The following is a 19,417-nucleotide window of genomic DNA, read 5'->3' as shown; positions in this document are numbered from 1 at the left end:
AGAGAGGATGTTCCCGATGGTGGGTGTGTCCAGAACCAGGGGTCACAGTATGAGGATTCGGGTAGATGATTTAGGACGGAGATGAGGAGACATTTCTTCACCCAGAGAGTGGTGAGCCTGTGGAATTCATTACCACAGGAAGTAGTTGATGCCAAAACGTTGAATCTATTCAAGAGGCGACTAAATATAGCACTTGGGGCGAATGGGGTCAAAGGTTATGGGGAGAAAGCAGAATTAGACTATTGAGCTGGACGATCAGCCATAATCGTGAAAAATAGTGAAGGCTCGAAGGGCCGAATGGCCTCCTCCTGCTCCTATCTTCTATGTTTCCATGCTAATATGCTATCTTCTACTCCATGAGGCGCATTCTAACAGATGCCTTCCGGAAATCTAAGTGATCATACAGTATAAAAGAGCCCACCGATTCTGTACCGCCAGGATGTATATGCAAGAGTTCCCCTTTATCTGTAGCACCTTACTCCCTCGCTGTACAGCAGTAGATTTCTGTGTAGAAACTGTATCGAATTGAGAATACATGGGTAGCTCTTTCACATGCACGGTGTTCTGTGCTATAAACTTCTATCATTCAGTAAGAATGGGGTTTGGAGACGGCCTGCCAGATCTACAAAAACAACTACCAGCTCTCGGGGATGCGCAGTCAGCTGCTGCTTGGGCGGACCTGGGCTGGAGCAGGCTATTCATTCAGCAGTCAATTCATTATTGATTCGGGATGTTGCTGCCGGATATTCTGCAGGACTGAGCCGCTTCATTCATTTACAGTCAGTCTCCTAATTCTGTGAAAGCATACAACAAGGCGTAGGTCACCTTTAGCTTCATATCACCTCTAGAAATTGCAGCAGGATGTCTTTCAAGGTAAAGATGCTTGCTATCCGATTCACACTATCCCGGGGTTGTAGACGATTGCGGTGAAGCAGACGTTTATCAGATGCAGGAATGTAGACCTATTTTGTTTTAAAAAAACGATCACGGGTAAAATAAGATCTTCTTAAACACCGACATGTTGTGGAGCCATTTCATTGTGTGCAACGTTATCTTGCACATTTTACCTTGTATTCGAATAGCGAAGCACCAAAAATTCCGAATTAGCCATTTTCTCCCAAATGTCCGAACGGCCAATGTAATCCACCATCCATGTGTTCCTATGCAGGGTCGTTTGCACATCCTGCAGATATTAAGAGAAAACCAGTTTGTGGTCTTTTAATTGCAATAATATATCGTGTAAAGCTTTTGCAACCAGTAGACAGTTGTTATAATTTCCTCCATTTTTGCAGTGTGATTTGTTACAGTTGTATTTTCAAGGGTAAGGTTGATAAATGCATGAGGCAGAAAAGAACAGAATAGTATGCTGATAGGGTAAGATGTAATTTGGTGGAAGAAGGTTCTTCTGGGATATAAACACTGGTATGAAATAGTTGGGTGGGTTGGGCCGTTTATGCAATGCACAGTCAATGTAATTTTATGCGTGGATCACTTGAGAGGGAGGAAGATGAGATAAACTGGTTGAGTTGGCTCCAAGATGACATAACAAAAATTGGAAATAACTTAACTATTAACCATAGATTTTGGTAGTATTTGTAGACCTTGCTCTTGCTATGGTGGGATTGACCATCATTTGGGAGTTGGGATTATTTCTCCTGAGTAGATAACATGCTTTGGAAGTTTTTTTTTCATTCGTGGGACGTGGGTGTCACTGGTAGAGCCAGCATTTATTGCCTGTCCATAATTGCCCTTGAGAAGGTGGTCGTGAGCTGCCTTCTTGAACTGCTGCAGTCCACCTGCTTTGGGTTATCACACAGTGCCATTAGGGAGGGAATTCCAGGATTTTGACCCAGTGGCACTGAAGGGATGGCGATATATTTCCAAGTCAGGATGGTGAGTGGCTAGGAGGTGAACTTGCAGGGAGTGATGTTCCCAGGCATCTGCGTCCCTTGTCTTTCTAGATGGAAGTCCAGTTGAGTTTCGGGTAAATGGTAACTCCCAGGATGTTGACAGTGGGTGATTCAGTGATGGTAATAACATTGAATGTTAGGGGACAAAGGTTAGATTTTCTCTTATTGAAGATGGGCATTGCCTGGCATTTGTGTGGCATGAATATTGCTTGCCACTTGTCAACCTAAGTTTGGATATTGTCCAGATCTTGTTGTATTTGAACACAGATTGTTTCAGTATCTGAGGAATTGCAAATGGTGCTGAACATTGTATAATCGTTGGTGAACATGCCCACTTCTGACCTCATGATTGAGTGAAAGTCATCAATAAGGCCAGGACACTACCCTGCGGAACTCCTGCAGAGGTATCCTGGAGCTGAGATGACTGACCTACAACAATCACAACCATCTTCCAATGTGCCAGGTATGTCTCCAACCCACCGGAGAGTTTGACCCCTGATTGCCATGGATTCCAGTTTTGTTAGGGCTCCTTGAGGCCACCTCAGTTGAATGCAGCCTTGATGTCAAGGTCTGTCACTCTCACCTCAGCTCTGGAATTCAGCTCTTTTGTCCATGTGTGAACCAAGGCTGTAATGAGGTCAGGAGCTGAGTGGCCCTGACGGAACCCAAACTGGGCGTCACTGAGCAGGTTATTGCTGAGCAGTGGCTGCTTGATAGCACTGGCAAGCAGAGGCAGCATTCTGGTCATCCAATTACACAAAGATCTGTCCAGGTAATTTCACTTCTTTCCTGCACCCTCCCCACCAAACCCACTCTTTCTCTGAAACTTTTATCCTTCTCAAATATTTATCCAATTCCTTTTCCAAAGCTCGCTGGATGAAAAAAGAGAAAGCCTCTGACTGATGTTCACTTCACAATACAAAGAAAACCAAGCAAATATGGAAGCTTCAGAGCTAAAGTGAAAAAGGAAATAAAGGAAAAGAACCTTCTAGAAATAATTATTCAGGATAGAAGTTCACATAGAAAAAGATGTGTTGTTTAATAGGAGCCAGCATGGATTTTTAAAGGGGAAACCACATTTAACTAACTTGTTGGAGTTTCTTGACGAGGTAACAGAAAGGGTCAATGAGGGTAATACTGTTGTTGTGCAAGGACATCTATAGAACATTCAATACAGTGCCACATGACAGACTTGTGAGAAAAGTTATAATTCATGGAATAAAAGGAACAGTAGCAACTTGGATACAATATTAGATGAGTGATAGGATACACAATAATGGCAAGTGAATAAAAGTAAAATACTGCAGATGCTGGAAATCTGAAACAATCACAAAATGCTGGAGAAGCTCAGCAGGTCTGGCAGCATCTGTGAAGAGAGAAACAGAGTTAATACTTTGAGTCTGGTATGGCTTGAGTTCTGAAGATGAGTAATATGGGACTTGAAGCATTAACTCTGTTTCTCTCTCTACAGCTGCTGCCAGACCTACTGAGTTTCTCCAGCATTCTCCATTTTTGTTAATGGTTAATAAATATTTTTCAGGCTGGAGAAAGAACTGTACTGGTGTTCCCCAGCAGCCAGTATTTGGACTCGTACTTTACCCAATAAATATAAATGATCTGGGTCTTGGTGTGCAGGGGATAATGTCAAAGTTTGTGGATGATGCTAAACTTGGAAGCCATTGTAAACTGCGAGGAGGATGGTGTAGAACTCCAAAAGGACATTGACAAGTTGGTGGACTGGGTGGATAGATGGCAGATGAGGTTCAATGCAGAGAAGTGTGAACTGCTGCACTTTGGTAGGAAGAACATAGACAAACATTGGTGCAGGCTCATCAGAAACATAAGAATACAAGAACTAGAAGCAGGAGTAGAAAATTCAACCCCTTGAGCATGCTTCGCTATTTGATATGATCATCACTGATCTCGTTTGATTTATTATTATTGAACTGAGATACAGTGAAAAGTATTGTTTTGCGTGCTATCCAGATAAGTCATACCTTACACAAGTACATCGGGGTAATAGAACAAAATGCAGAATATAGCGTTACAGCTAGAGAGAAGGTGCAGTGGCATACATATTCCAGACATATATTCCTCTCCCCTCCTTGTCAGAATTCTGCAGGGATCATTCCCTTTGAGACACTCTGGACCACTCCTCTTCTATTCTTGACGCTTGTGCACATTCCTACGGAAACTTCTCATGCAATCACAGAAGGTGCAGCCTTGCCGTCTACCTCCTCACTATTCAAGGCCCCAGATGCTTCCAGGTGAATCAGTGATTTGCCTGCACTTCACTCAATCTAGTGTATTGTATTCGCTGCTCACAATATGGTCTCCTCTACATTGTGTGACAACATATAGACTGGGTGACCACTTTGCCGAACACCTATGTTGTGTCTGTTGAAATAACCCCAAATTTCCTACTGCCTGCCACTTCAGCACATCACTGTGTTGCCATGCCAACATTTCTGTCTTGGCCTGCTGCAGTGCTCCAGTGAGGCTCATCGTCAGCTGGAGGAATAGCATCTCATCTTCCACTTGGGTACAGTACAACCTTAAGAACTCAATATCAAATTTAATAATTTTAGAGCATGAACAGTTCCTTCCATGTCTACTACCTACCTCCACACCCCAGGTTTTGTCATGACATGGTAGCTTTCAGCACAGCCAACCCATTTTCACCCACTCATAGACCCCATTATCATCTCTCTAGCTTCTGTTCTTCCCTGGCTCAATATGAACAATCCCTTTGTCTGCCTATTTTTTTTCTCTCTCTGTATGCTCTGTCTCCAGCTATCTGCTCATTCTTTACCCCCTCCCCTTCACACCCCGTCATCAGCATAAATACCACCTTTTCCTAGCTGCTTCTGCTTCTAAAGATGGGTCATTGTACCCAAAATGTTAACTCTGTTTTCTCTCCACAGTCGCTGCCAGACCTGCTGAGTTTCTCAGGCATTTTCTGTTTTTGTATGTTTCAGATCTCCAGCATCAGCTGTTCTTGGTTTTATTATAGGCTTAAACTGCTCAACCTCTGCTCATAAGACAAATCTCTAATCTCTGGAATTAATCTCATGAACCTGATCTCATGAATCTCACTTCCTCTAGTGCAATTACCACCCTTCCCCATACGTCCTTCCTGAAATAACAGGAACAAAACTGTATGCTGTGCTCCAAATGGGTGCTGTGTGTCTATGCACACAGATTATTGAAGGTGGCAACACAGTTGGAGAGAATAGTTAATAAAACATACAATATCATGGGCTTTATTATAGGGGCACAGAGTTATATCTCAGCTGGAGCATTATGTATGAGTCATGGGCATCACACTTTGGAAAGTCGTGAATGCTTTAGAGAGACCCAGAAGAGATTTATGACAATGGTTACGGGGATGAGAACCTGCAGGTATGTGGGTAGATTAAAGACTTCTTATGCCCAACGCTCTCTTGTAGTACCAGGTGTATCCTTGGTGCTTTCAAACCATCCTTTCATCATTACTTCCTGCAGCACTTGGAGAATTGCAACATGTGTCGTTTGCTTGATTTGAGCAAGACAGTTGACTTTACTGGTTGATGACTTTCAGAGCATGTAGAGTTACATAATAACATAGAAAACAGGAACAGGAGTAGGCCATTCAGCCCTTCAAGCCTGCTCAGCCATTCATTATGGTCATGGCTGATCATCCAACTCAATAGCCTGTTCCTGCTTTTCACTCAATCCTTTGATGCATTTAGCCACAAGAGCTATATCCAACTCCTTCATGAAATCATACAATGTTTGGACTCAATTTTGATAGTAAATTCCACAGGCTCATTTCTTTCTGGCTGAAGAAATTACTTCCTCATCTCAATTCTAAATGGTTGACCCCATATCCTTAAACTGTGACCCCTGCTTCTGGACTGTCTGTCCTTCCTGAATCTACCCTGTCTGATACCGTTAGAATTTTACAGGTTTCTATGAGATTCCCCCTCATTCTTCTGACCCTCAGCGAATATAATCCTAACTGATTCAACCACTCCTCATATGTCAGTCTTGCCATCCCAGGAATCAACCTGGTAAATTTTCACTGCATTCGCTCTATAGCAAGAACATCCTTCCTCCGATAAGGAGATCAAAACCACACACAACTCCGGGTGTGGTCTCACCAAGGCCAGTTATAATAGCAGCAAGAGATCCCTGCTCCTGTGCTCCAATCCTCTCACTATAGGTAATAGACGTAGAAGGAATACCATTTGCCTTCTTGACACCCGCTGCACCTGCATACTTAGCCTTAGGGACTGATGCACAAGGACACCCATTCTTGTCTCTGAATTTATAGCCATTCAGAATACAATCCATGTTCCTGTTTTTCTCCCAACATGGATAACCTCACATTTACCCACATTACGCTGCATCTACTATGCATTTGTCCACTCGGTCATCTTCTTCAAATTACACAGAAGCATCTCTGCATTCTCCTTACAGCTGATCTTCCCACCCAGATTTGTGTCAGTTGCAAATTTGGACATAGACATTTAGTTCCCTCATCTGAATCATTAATTTATATTGTTAATGGCAGGGGTTCTTGCACTGATCCCTGTGGTACCCCACTAGTCACCGCCTGCTATTTGGAAAAAGAGTTATTTATTCCTATTCTTTGTTTCTAGTTTGCCAACCAGTTTTCTATCCATCTCAATACACTACTCCAATCCCATGTTTTAATGTTACAGACTAATCGCATATATGAAACTTAATTGAAAGCCTTCTGAAAGTCCAAATAAACCATATTACAGTGGTTGCCCATCTATGAGTTACATCTTTGAAGAAGTTTAGTAGATTTGTCAAGAATGATTTCCCTTTCGTAAATCCATTCTGACTTTGTCCGAACCTGACATTGTTTTCCAGGAGCTCAGCTATTAAATTTTATAATTAATTTCAGCATTTTCCCTACCACAGATGTCAGGCTGATTGGTCTGTAATTCCTGCTTTTTTTCTCTGCCTCCCTTTTTAAATAGAAAGGTTATATCAGCTACCCTCTAATCTGTAGGAACTGTTCCAGATTCTATAGAATCTTTAGAGGTGGTCACTAATCATCCATTATTTCTAGGGTCACTTTCTTAAATACTTTGGGATGTAGATTATCATGCCCTGGGGATCTATTTGCCTCTAATCCCATACATTTTCCCAATTTCCATGAGAAAAGAGATCAAAAATTCCTTGACCAAGGGTCTCAACAGCAAGACCAATTTTTTTATTCATTTGGGGGATGCGGACATCGCTGGCTCGGCCAGCATTTATTGCCTATCCTTATTTGACCTTGTGAAGGTAGTGGTAAGTCACCTTCTTAAACTTCTGCAGTCCATGTGCTGTAGGTAGACTAACAATGCCCTTAAGGAGGCAGTTCCAGGATTTTGACCCAGTGACGGTGAAGAAACATTGATATATATCCAAGTCAGGACGGTGAGTGGCTTGGAGGAGAAATTACAGGTGGTGGCATTCCAATGTATCTGCTGCTAAGTCCTTCTAGGTGGTACTGGTTTTGGGTTTAGAAGGTGCTGTCTAATGAGTCTTGGTGAATTTTTGTATACCACTGTGCTGCCACTGCTGCTGAGCCTGTACTGGCAACGGGACAGGACGAGACAGGGATGGTAATGGATACTGTCTGTAACGTATGATTCTGTGAGTATGACAAATGTCAGGCTGCTACTTGACTAGTCTGTGAGACAGCAAGGTTTGGCGCTAGCCCCCCAGGTAGAGTCATCGATTGCACAGCACGGAAACAGACCCTTCGGTCCAACTTGTCCATGCTGACCAGATATCCTAAATTAGCCTAGTCCCATTTGCCAGCATAAACTCTTCCTATTCATGTGCCCATACAGATGCATTTTAAATGTAATTCTTCTCGCAGCTCATTCCATACAAAGACCATTTTCTGCATGAAAACGTTCCCCCTTAGGTCCCTATTAAATCTTTTCCCTCTCACCTTAAACCTATGCCCTCTAGTTTTGGACTCCCCTACTTTGGGAAAAAGACCTTAGCTATTCACCCTATCCATGCCCCTCATGATTTTATAAACCTCTATAAGGTCACCCTGCAGCCTCCAACGCTCCACGGAAAATAGCCCCAGTATATTTAGTCTCTCCCTATAGCTTAAACCCTTCAACCCTGGCAGCATCCTTGTAAATCATTTCTGAACCTTTCTAGTTTAACAACATCTTTCCTATAGCAGGGAGACCAGAATTGAATGTTCTGAGGAAGGGTCACCGGACCCGAAACATCAACTCTTTTTTCCTTCACAGATGCTGCCAGACCTGCTGAGTTTGTCCATCAACTTTGTTTTTGAGACCAGAATTGAACGCAGTATTCTAGAAGTGGCCTAACCAATGTCCTGTACAGCCACAACAGGACATTACAATTCCTATACTCAATGTACTGACAAATAAAGGCAAGTGTACCAAACGCCTTCTTCACTACCCTGTCTACCTGGGACTCCACTTTCAAGGAACTTTGAACCTGTACCCCGAGGTCTTTTTGTTTGGCAACACTCCCCAGTGTATGTCTTGCCCTGATTTGCCTTTCCAAAATGCAGCACCTCACATTTATCTAAATTAAACTCTGTCTGCCACTCCTCAGCTCATCAGCCCATGTGCTCAATATCCCATTGTACTCTGAGATAACCTTCTTCACTGTTCACCGCACCATCAATTCTGGTGTCATCTGCAAACTTACTAACCATTCCTCCTACATTCACATCCAAATCATTTATATAATTGACAAAAAGCAGTGGACCCAGCACCAATCCTTGCAGCACACTGCAGGTCACAGATCTCCAGTCCGAAAACCAATCTTCAACCACTACCCTCCGTCTCTACCTTCAAGCCAATGTTTCAAGCAAATACAAATTCACCCCGTAGATTTACGTGTGTGTGTGTGCGCGCGTGTGTGTGTGAGACAGAGAGAGTGTATGTGTGCTTGTGCTTGAGAGACAGTTTGTGCATAAGAGAGGATCCGTGTGAGTGTGTGTGCGTGCACGAGTGCATGAGTGTGTTTATGTGAGTGACTGTGTGTGTATGTGTGCATGTGTGTGTGTATGTATGCGTGTGTGTGAGTGTGTTTGGGAGAGTGTATAGTGTGGTGGGGCTCACCTGTGGTGCGACATGAACCTAATATCCCGGTTGAGGCTGTCTTCATGGGTATTGAACTTGGCCATTAGCCTCTGCTCAGTGACTCTGTGTTATTGTATATCCGGAAGTCTGCCTTGGGGGACATTTACCTGAAGATCCGAGGCATCACACACACACACACACACACACACACATACACGTGAACCTACGGGGTGAATTTGTATTTGCAGATACATTCCATTTTATTCAAAAAGCACACAATTTATAGTCAGTTAATGTGGCATTTTATAAATTCCTACTTTAGAAATACAACCAGTCTGACTCCAAACTAAAACAATAGATTCTAAACAAGGCCTCACACCTAATATGCATTTTCTGACCTAAAATGTCACCTCTTCTTTACACTGATAAAACCTTTAGTTCACTCAGGACAGTATCTTGAAAGGAATTCAGGCATTTACATATACATGTTAATCAATTAAAACCTTCTAACTGATTAAAGATTTAACAGCATCTTAGGTTTGTTTAGTACATCCTCATTAGTGGCATGACCCTTTGATCTTTTACTTATAAATTCTGTATCTCATACTACCTCTCTCACTAACACCTGAAGAAGGAGTGAGACTCCGAAAGCTTATGTTTTCAAATAAACCTGTTCGACTATAACCTGGTGTTGTGTGATTTCTGATCTCCATCAAGTTAAGACATGATTTCCTAGCACAAAGCCATGTTGACTTTCCCTAATCAGTCCTTGCCTTTCCAAATATATGTAGATCCTGTACCTTATAATCCCCTCCAAAAACTTGCCCACCACCAATGTCAGGCTCACCGGTCTATCGTTCCCTGGCTTTTCCTTACCACTTTACTTAAATAATGGCATTACATTAGCCATACCCTAGTCTTCTGGCACCTCACCCATGGCTATTGATGGTACAAATATCTCAGCAAGGGGTTCAGCAATCACTTCCCTAGCTTCCCACAAAATTCTGGGATACACTGATTAGATCCTGGGGATTTATCCACATTGGTGTTTTTAAGACATCCAGCACCTCCTCCTCTGTAATGTGGACACTTTTCAAGATTACAAGATGTTAGTAAGGATAAGTTTGCAGAATCAGTATAGCTGAGTTTGACATTGTTGTTTCCGGTGTCCAGGTAGATGCCAGGTCGTCCGTCCAGCCTCATTGCTTTTTTCCTTTCTAGTGTTTGATACAACTGAATGGCACGCTCGGCCATTTCAGAGTGCAGTTAAGCATCAACCACATAGCCGTGGGAATGGAGTCATCTGCCGGCCAGATCGGGTAAGGATGGCAGATTTCCTTCCCTAAAGGAAATGATATATTTTCAATTCAGTTGAGGAACGCATGTGCTCCATGATTGGCTGCAGAGTACTAATTCCATTTTTAAAAGGAATATGCAAATTGAAAGTAGACTCTATCAGAGAATCCTGTTTTGGAACAACAGCAGCAACTTGATTTTACACATTGCATTTTTAATATAAGAAAAGTACAAATCCTTCATAATGATATTTGTCAATATCATGAGGCAACAACACAAGACCAGCAAACAACTCTAGGTATTGAAGGTTGCCCACTTGTGTATTGCAAATCCCTTTATTAGTAGTTATCTAAATTTTATATCAATGATTTGGATGTACCACCAGTTGTAACATTTCCAAATTTGCTAATTACGCTAAACTGGATGCATTTGAGAGGGACAACATTGAAATTGGAAACCTAGCTGAGCTTTCCGTCAAATGTTATTTTCCACACATTCAGCTCATTTACATTTCCTGTTGGGAGATGGAAATCTAGTAATTATTCTGTTTTCTTGTTACTTCTCTCTCATGCTTCAAGATTCACGTTAAAGCCTTTATCTTTGATCAAGCTCTTGATCACAATATTGACTTATGTGTTTGAAATTTTGCTTGATACACTTTAGATGAGCCATTGGGACTACATTGTCTTGATGATACAATATAATGCCAAATTGTTAATTTTCCATTGTGCAATGTGCTTAAGGACTGAGGAATTTCTGCAGTATTTACTGGCTTTTACTGCACAAAATTCACCAAAGCTCCTCAGAAAGCACCTTCCATCCAGAAGGATAGGGCAGAAGATAGTGGGAGCACCCACCACCTGAAAATTCTCCCCACGCCACATCCAATCCTGAATTGGAAATATATCACTTTTTCTTCAGGGTCACTGTCAAACTCCTGGGACTCCCTCACTAAAGGCATTGTGGGTCTACCTACAGGAGATGGGCTGCTGTGGTTCAAGAAGGCAGCTCACCATCATTTGCTCAAGGGTAATTAGAGATGGCAATAAATGTAAGCCCAGCCAGGGATACCCACATCCTATGAGTGAATAAAGAAAAAGGAATTTCTGCCTCATCCACCCTTTCAAGTGAACATAAAAACTTCCATGGCACTATATTGAAGAAGTGAAAGGGAGTTATCCCTGAGGTCAAAAGCCAATATTTGTCCCTTAATCTACATAATAAAAACAGTTTAGCTCCTCATTATTTGTTTTGGTTTGTGTAACCTGGCTGTGTTCCTGCTTCCTCTTTCTAATATTCCAACAGTGACCACACTGGTTGACTGGACAGCTGGTTTGCAATACGGAGTGATGCCAACATCACAAATCCCATACCTGCTAAAGTTACCATGAAGGACTCTCATTCTCAACTTTGTCCCATGCCTTGGGTTAAACTCACCACCACTTATCTCCGTCTAATGATAAAGCAGCCTTACGGTTCTCTGGCACTACAAAATCTTTGTTTTCTTTATACGTAAAAAGTACTGCCGTGATTGTGAAGTGCTTTGTAAGTTCTGCAATACATAGACACAGACAGAACTGTCTTGGTCATAAAGACAGAGAGCAGCGGTGGAAGGGTGCTTTTCGGAGTGGAGATCGGTAACTAGTGGTGTTCCGCAAGGATCAGAGCTGGGACCTTTGCTGTTTGTAATATATACAAATGATCTGGACAAAAATGTAGATGGTCTAATTAGTAAGTTCGAGGATAAAACCAAAATTGGTGGAGTTGCGGATAGTGGGAAGGATTGTCAAAGGATACAGCAGGAGATAGATAGATTGCAGATTTGGGCAAAGAAATGGCAGAAGGAGCTTAATCTGGAAAATTTGCAAAGAGTTGCATTTTGGAAGATCAAATTCAGGTGCGAATTATACAATAAATGGCAGAACCCTTAGGAGCATTGACATAGAGAGGGATCTGGGTGTACAGGTCCATGGATGCCTGAAAGTGGCAACACAGGTGGATAAAGTGGTCAAGAAGGCATAGAGCATGCTTGCCTTCATCGGCCAGGGCGTTGAATATAAAAGTTGGCATGTTATGTTAAATGTGTATAAAACTTTACTTAGGCCGCATTTGGAATGTTGCATTCTGTTTTGGTCACCACACTACCAAAAGGACGTGGATGTTTTGGACTGGGTGCAGTGAAGGTTTACCAGGATGTTGCCCGGTTTGGAGTGTTTTAGTTATGAGGAGAGGTTGGATAAACTCGGGTTGTTTTCACTGGAAAGATGGAGGTTGAGGGGCGAACTGATAGAGGTCTACAAAATTATGAGAGGCATGGATAGGGTGGATAGTCAGAGGCATTTTCCCAGGGTGGAAAGGTCAACTACAAGTGGGCACAGGTTCAAGCTAAGAGGGGGAAAGTTTAGGGGAAAGTGCAGGGAAAATCTTTAACCTGGAGAGTGATTGATGCCTGCAACGCACTGGTAGTGGAGGTGGTGGAAGCAGGCACATTAGCAACATTTAAGGCATATCTTGACAGACATGTGAACGGGAGGCAAACAGAGGGATAGAAACCATGTATGGCAATAAGTAGCGGGTCTAAGTAAGGATTAGGAGCTAGCGTTGGCTTGGTGGGCTGAAGGGCCTGTTTCTATGCTGCATTAGTGTATTGTTTTGTATTGTATTGTAAATTTTACTATTAGGGGATAGCTCTGCCCCTTAGTATGTCCCAAGCATATTACGAACCACAAACATGCTTGGAATACAGAATTTGTGTAACAAATCATCTCAAGATACAAAAGCAATAGCATAATTTGACTTGTGTTTGACTGAGTACCAACTTATAACTACAAAGTGTTTAAGAACCATTTTACATAATTTCAAGATGATATATTTCATTACTGAAACAGAAATTGTTTTTTTCTAACAGAGGGAAATGCCACTTGCAAATGCTGTATTCTGGACTGCACGAAAAGGAAACGTGACTCTATTGAGGCTACTTTTAAACAGTGGTCGAATGGATGCAGACTGCAAAGACAGTGTATGGTCAATGAGTGCATGTCAACAACAAGTCTATTCCTTTCCCATAATCCATTGTGGTAGGGCTTACAGCAAAGCTTTCACAACTAAAACAAAACCTTTTTTTCTGTGTTTTGTTAACTGCATGCGTTGTCAGCTGACTCCATTCAATGCATAAGTGATCAGAATAATTATCCCAGACTGCCATCAGTTTATGTTTATCATTAATATTTTCTTATTGGCAGCTGGGGACCACTGCTCTGATGGTGGCTTCATACTGCAATCATAAGGATTGTGTTCGAGAACTGATTCTGCAAGGAGCGGACATCAATCTCCAAAGAGAGGTAATGTGTAGCAAGTGTTACTGTAATGGCTATATCTGAGGTCGGCACTATTCATTCAGGAACACATTTAACAATATTGTTTTGATCATTGACTGAATAGAAGTCTTCAAAATTATGAAAGAATTTCAAAAGGTTAACGTAGCGTAGATGTATCCAATTTCTTATGTTTCTTTAAGGGAAACTAAAACAAAGGCCATACAAAGACAAGGGCTATTAATTCCAATAGGGAATACAGGAGAACCCTCTTCACCTGAGATTTTTTTTTGTTTGTTCATGGGATAGGCCAGGATTTATTGCACATCTCTAACTGCATAGAGAGCAGTTAAGAGTCAACCGCATTGCTGTGGGTCTGGAGTCAAATGTAGGCCAGACCAGATAAAGGTGGTAGTTTTCTTCCCTAAAGGACATCTACAACGGTTTTATCATCATTAGATTCTTAATTCCAGATTACTGAATTCAAATTCCTCTCTGTATCATAGCAGAATTCCAGCTCAAGTCCCCAGAATAGTATCTAGATGAATAATCTAGCAGTGGGGAGGTGATGGCCAAGTGGTATTACATAGAACATAGAACATAGAATAGTACAGCACAGTAAAGGCCCTTTGGCCCACAATGTTGTGCTGACCTATTATCCTTCTCTAAGATCAAACTACCCTGCACACCCTACTATTTACTATCATCCATGTGCCTATCCAAGAGTCACTTAAATGTCCCTAATGTATCTGACTCCACTACTACCACCGGTAGTGCATTCCACGCACCCACCGCTGTCCCTGTAAAGAACCTACCTCTGATATCTCCCCTGTACCTTCCTCCAATCACCTTAAAATTATGCCCTGTCATAATAGCCATTTCCGCCCTGGGAAAAAGTCTCTGACTATCCACTCAATCTATGCCTCTCATCATCTTGTAAACCTCTATCAAGCCACCTCTCATCCTTCTTCGCTCCAATGAAAAAGTCCTAGCTCCCTCAACCTTTTCTCATAAGACCTGCCCTCCAGTCCAGGCAGCATCCTGGTAAATCTCCTCTGCACCCTCTCTATAGCTTCCACATCTTTCCTGTAATGAGGTGACCAGAACTGAACACAATATTCCAAATGTGGTCTAACCAGAGTTTTATAGAGCTGCAGCATAACCTCATGGCTCCTAAACTCAATTCCCCTGCCAATGAAAGCCAACACACCATACGTCTTCTTTACAACCCTGTCAACTTGGGTCGCAACTCTGAGGGATCTATGGACGTGCACCCCAAGATCCCTCTGTTCCTCCACACTGCCGAGAATCCTGCCATTAACCCTGTATTCTGCATTCAAATTTGACCTTCCAAAATGAATGACTTCACACTTTTCTGGGTTGAACTCCATCTGCCACTTCTTTGCCCAGCTCTGCATCCTGTCAATGTTCTGTTGCAACCTACAACAGCCCTCCACGCTGTCCACAACTCCACCAACCTTCGTGTCATTGGCAAACTTACAAACCCACCCTTCCACTTCCTCATCCAAGTCATTTATAAAGATAAGTATTATTGTTGGCCTGTTAATCCAGAGACCCAGAGAATGTTATGGGGAACTGGGTTCAAATCCCGCCACGGCAGATGGTGGAATTTGAATTCAATAAATATCTGGAATTAAGAGTCTAATGATGACCGTGAATCCATTGCCGATTGTTGGGAAAAACCCATTTGGTTCACTAATGCCCTTTAGGAAAGGAAACTGCCATCCTTACCTGGTCTGGCCTACTTGTGACTCCAGACCCACAGCAATGTGGTTGACTCTTAACTGCCTTCTGGGCAATTAGGGATGGGCAACAAATGCCTAAAAGTGATGCCCTCATCCTGTGAATGAATAAAAAAAAAGCACCACTAGATCATCACTTGTCCAACAACTGTAATGAAACTTGCTTCCTAAGGGAGTGATTGAGGCAAATATCATGCATGTGTTTAAATGGAAACTAGATTAGTACATTGCCGGGAGGGGGAAAGGAATAAAAGGAAGTGCTAGTAGGGTAATGAAGTGAGGCGGAAGGAAACTCAGGTGAAGCGTACATCTCAACTCAGACTTACGTGGCAAAATATCCTGCTTACATGCTGTAAATTCTGTGTTCGCTTTTTCTTGCCCCCTGATTTTTTTAATCAGGAAAATTGCTCTGGAGTTCTTTCGATTGGCCAGTGTAACTTGAAACAGAGTCTGGAATTTGCATCTGAACCAGTCGAAACTTGCAAAGTTCTCCATTACCTGCTTCTGTAATTTCTAGAATGCAGGAATGTATGAATGATTAAAAACTCAACAGGAAGCAGGCAACCAGCCATTTTAGGTTTGTCCATTCCACTCACACCAGTTGTATGATCCTTTGATCTCTCTGCCCTTCATCTCTCTGCCTATAAGTTCTGTGTTTGTGTGCTCTCCTCTCACTGCACTTGATAAAGGGGCTAGGCTCCGAAAGCTTGTGTTTTCAAAGAAACTTGTTGGACTATAAGCTGGTGTTGTGTGATTTTTAACTTTATCCACCCCAGTCCAACACCGGCACCTCCACATCATGATCAGTGTAACTTCGTTAGCGGATCAGCACAAATCCTGGTCAATGCTCCATGTAGATCTTACGCCAAAGTTATGGCCACCAATGGAGAAAATTCCATCCAGGGAAATTGCCCAGGAAGTGACTTGAACCAAGTTAGAAGAAAATACTTGTCAGTGTGAGGGTAAAGAAACATTAACAAGAACAATAACAAATCATTAAAAGAACTTAATTAAAGTCTGAAAGAAATCAAGAGCACTTGTGGTTTTATGCTGATTGAATTGATATCCTTCCTTTTCTCCCAGTCAGGTTCCACAGCATTATACTTTGCTGCCCAACAAGGAAACGATACCATTGTGAAATTTCTTTTGGAGTATGGGGCCTCCACTGAACTAGCAACTAAAGTAAGAGAACTTACTGTCTGTAATGAGACTGGAGGCTTTAATCTGCAACATGCCGGTATGGCCCAAGGTGATTTCATATATGCAATGGCAGGGCAGGTTGAGAAGTGGTTAATGAAACTTGTGGGATCCTGAACTTTATAAATACAGGCATTGGGTACAAATGTAAGGAAATTATAACAAACCTTTATAAAACATTGTTTCAGCCTTGTTTGGAGCATTATATCCAGTTCTGAACACCATATTTCCTTAAGAGGATGTGAAGGAATTGGAAAGGAAAGGGTGCAGAACAGATTTCCAAGAATGGTTGTGAGGATGAGAGACTTCAGTTACTTGAATAGATTGGCAAATCTAGAATTGTTCTTGTTGAAGAAAAGAAAATGAGAGGAGATTGGTTGGAGATGTTCTAAATCATGAAGGTTATATGGACAAAGTAGACGGGGGGCAATTACTCCCAACTAGGAAATAGCAAGAACTACAGATGCTGGAAGTCAGAGTCGATACAGTGTGGAGCTGGAGGAATGCAGCAGGTCCGGCAGCATCAGAGGAGCAGGAAAGTCGACGTTTCGGGTTGGGACCCTTCATCCTTCCGTATGGCAGGAGGGTTGACAACTAGAGGACACCAGTTTGAAGTGTTTGGCAAAAGAATCAGAGGTCACATGACTAAAATTTTTTTTTAATGCAGCCAAAGGTTAGGATCTAGTTTACGTTGCTTGAGGGTTTGGGGGAGACAGATGTAATCATGGCTTTTGAGAGGTAACTGGATAATTATGTGAAGAGAAAATATTTTCAAGAATACAGATAAAAGGATAAGGGAGTGACACCAACTGAGTTGCTCTCATTGAGAGCTGACATGGATCCAATGGCCATATATGGATTTGTAAAATAAAATAAAAGTTAATGAGGATTGGGGGAAATGTCTCCTGTGGCTGGAAGCATACCGAGCACAAAGGAAAATTGGCTGTTGGAAGCCAATAAGCTCAGTCCTAGGATGTCACCTCTGGAGTTCCTCACAGAAATGTCCTTGGCACAACTAACTTCAGTTGCTTCACTAAAGACCTTTCCCTTTGCCGTTTCAATTACTTTCACTCACTGTCAAAATTTAAACATGAATAATGAATAGTGTTCCAGAGCCTGCCCAGTGTATATGTGAGAGTTGGGTTTGAACAAAGAATGAGTGTCTTCAAAACTTAAAGAAAGTTGATTTAAAAAGTAAATTTTCCATGTTTTTCTTCTGCAGGATGGTGCTACTCCGCTTTCAATTGCCAGTCAGAATGGACATGTCAAAGTGGTGGAGATATTACTCAACAGGAGATGTAATGTCAACATCCAGCTGAAGGTAAGAGCTGGACATGACTGAGGAGCATTTGAAATTGTCACTTGAGTCCTGGACAAATAAACATACGTAAATCCTTGGTTACACCAGAACTGTACGGACCTTTGGCCTCCACGTTACCAAAAGAATGTAGAGGCAGTGGAGAAAGTGCAGGAAAATATTTATGGAGATGATACCCAAAAAAAAATGAGGCTATAGCTATCATAAAAAAATGACCTTTTGGAATTATCTTGAAAAGAGAAAGATGAGAGGTAACTTAATAATGGTCTTTAAGATTACAGAAGTGTTAGATGAGGTGGACTTGGAATAAATGCTTCTGCTTGAGGAGGAGATAGGATTTAGTGGCCACAAATAAACAGTAAATCTTATGGATCCATTAGGAAATTCAGGAGATACCTTTTTAACCAGATGGTGAGAGTGTAGAACTTGATACTACATTGAATGTATGAGAGAAAGAATACTGTTAAAGGGAAGGAAACCTCAGGTACAAGACAATTGACAAAAGAACTAGAGGCAACAAGAGAAGTCATTTTTGTTTTAATTGCCAGATTTTCTTCATGTTTAGTAAGGGATCAAGGGCTATGGGGAGAGGTCAGGAGAAAGGGGTTGAGAAACATATCAGCCATGATCAAAGGACAGGGCAGACTCGATGGGCCGAATGAACTTATTCTGCTCCTATTTCTAATGGTTGCACTAACCAAAAGGGTTGTGGAAGTCAATTTAGTGGCAACAATCAAAAGAGAACTGGATGAATATTTGAACAGGAGAACTTTGCAAAGCCAATTTTTGGGGAAGGTTGGAGAAGAATGGGACTAATCGGAGTGCTCATTTAAACAAATGACACAGACGTTATGACATAAATGGCATCTTTTTGTGCACACTTTTATGACCCTGATTTGCTGATAGGGTTAGATGAAACGCAAGGCAACAAGCTTGTCTTTCTTTGGACTTGCATATTTCTTGGGCATCCTTTTTGCATTTAATTAGTCCTATCTTTTTCTTAAATTTTTTTACTTTTAATTCATATAATCAACTTTTAATAACTATCTTTTAACTTTTATGTACTTTTAATTGTGGGATGAGATGGGAAAAGAACTGTTTTAAACCTAAGGATTGCTGAAGGATTACTACATTCTTTGAACGTGGATAACTTGACTCTCATTCTAGTCATTGTTTTCACAGCTGGCTCAAGCAGCACATGAGTTGGAGCTGAGGGTGCATACAAATATGTGTATGTGTTTGTTTTTGTGGGATTTTTTAAGTGAGTTAGAGTTTTAACTAGTAGAGTTATATGCCATGGTTCATAATTGTTTATCTGTAGCTACAGTATATTTATTTGTAATAAATAGTAATTCTTGCTAAGTATAGATACCTGGTCTATGCGTTCAACAACATTGCATTTAAAATCAGGTCAATGGGGAATTAAAATTGTTTCAGAGTTAGTAGGAACTGCAGATGCTGGAGAATCTGAGATAACAAGGTGTAGAGCTGGATGAACACAGCAGGCCAAGCAGCATCAGAGGAGCAGGAAAGCTGA

At 41.7% G+C, this 19,417-nt stretch overlaps 1 protein-coding gene across 1 annotated transcript in view; it reads left to right on the top strand.

The window, feature by feature from the left end:
- Window positions 1-778: 778 nt before the first annotated feature.
- The window catches only part of ankrd29 (ankyrin repeat domain 29), a 55,900-nt gene continuing 37,261 nt past the window's right edge, over window positions 779-19,417 (top strand). Inside the window, exons 1-5 of the mRNA XM_020534137.2 lie at window positions 779-873; window positions 13,197-13,307; window positions 13,531-13,629; window positions 16,449-16,547; window positions 17,785-17,883. Coding sequence (XP_020389726.2) covers window positions 862-873; window positions 13,197-13,307; window positions 13,531-13,629; window positions 16,449-16,547; window positions 17,785-17,883 — 420 coding nt within the window. The 5' untranslated portion in view covers window positions 779-861. The remainder of the gene's footprint in view (window positions 874-13,196; window positions 13,308-13,530; window positions 13,630-16,448; window positions 16,548-17,784; window positions 17,884-19,417) is intronic.

This window comes from Rhincodon typus, chromosome 4 (genome assembly GCF_021869965.1).
Source record: "Rhincodon typus isolate 14 chromosome 4, sRhiTyp1.1, whole genome shotgun sequence".
NCBI lineage: Eukaryota > Metazoa > Chordata > Chondrichthyes > Orectolobiformes > Rhincodontidae > Rhincodon > Rhincodon typus.
Note: the sequence above shows the minus strand (reverse complement) of the source record. Positions and strands in the feature narration are given on the sequence as shown.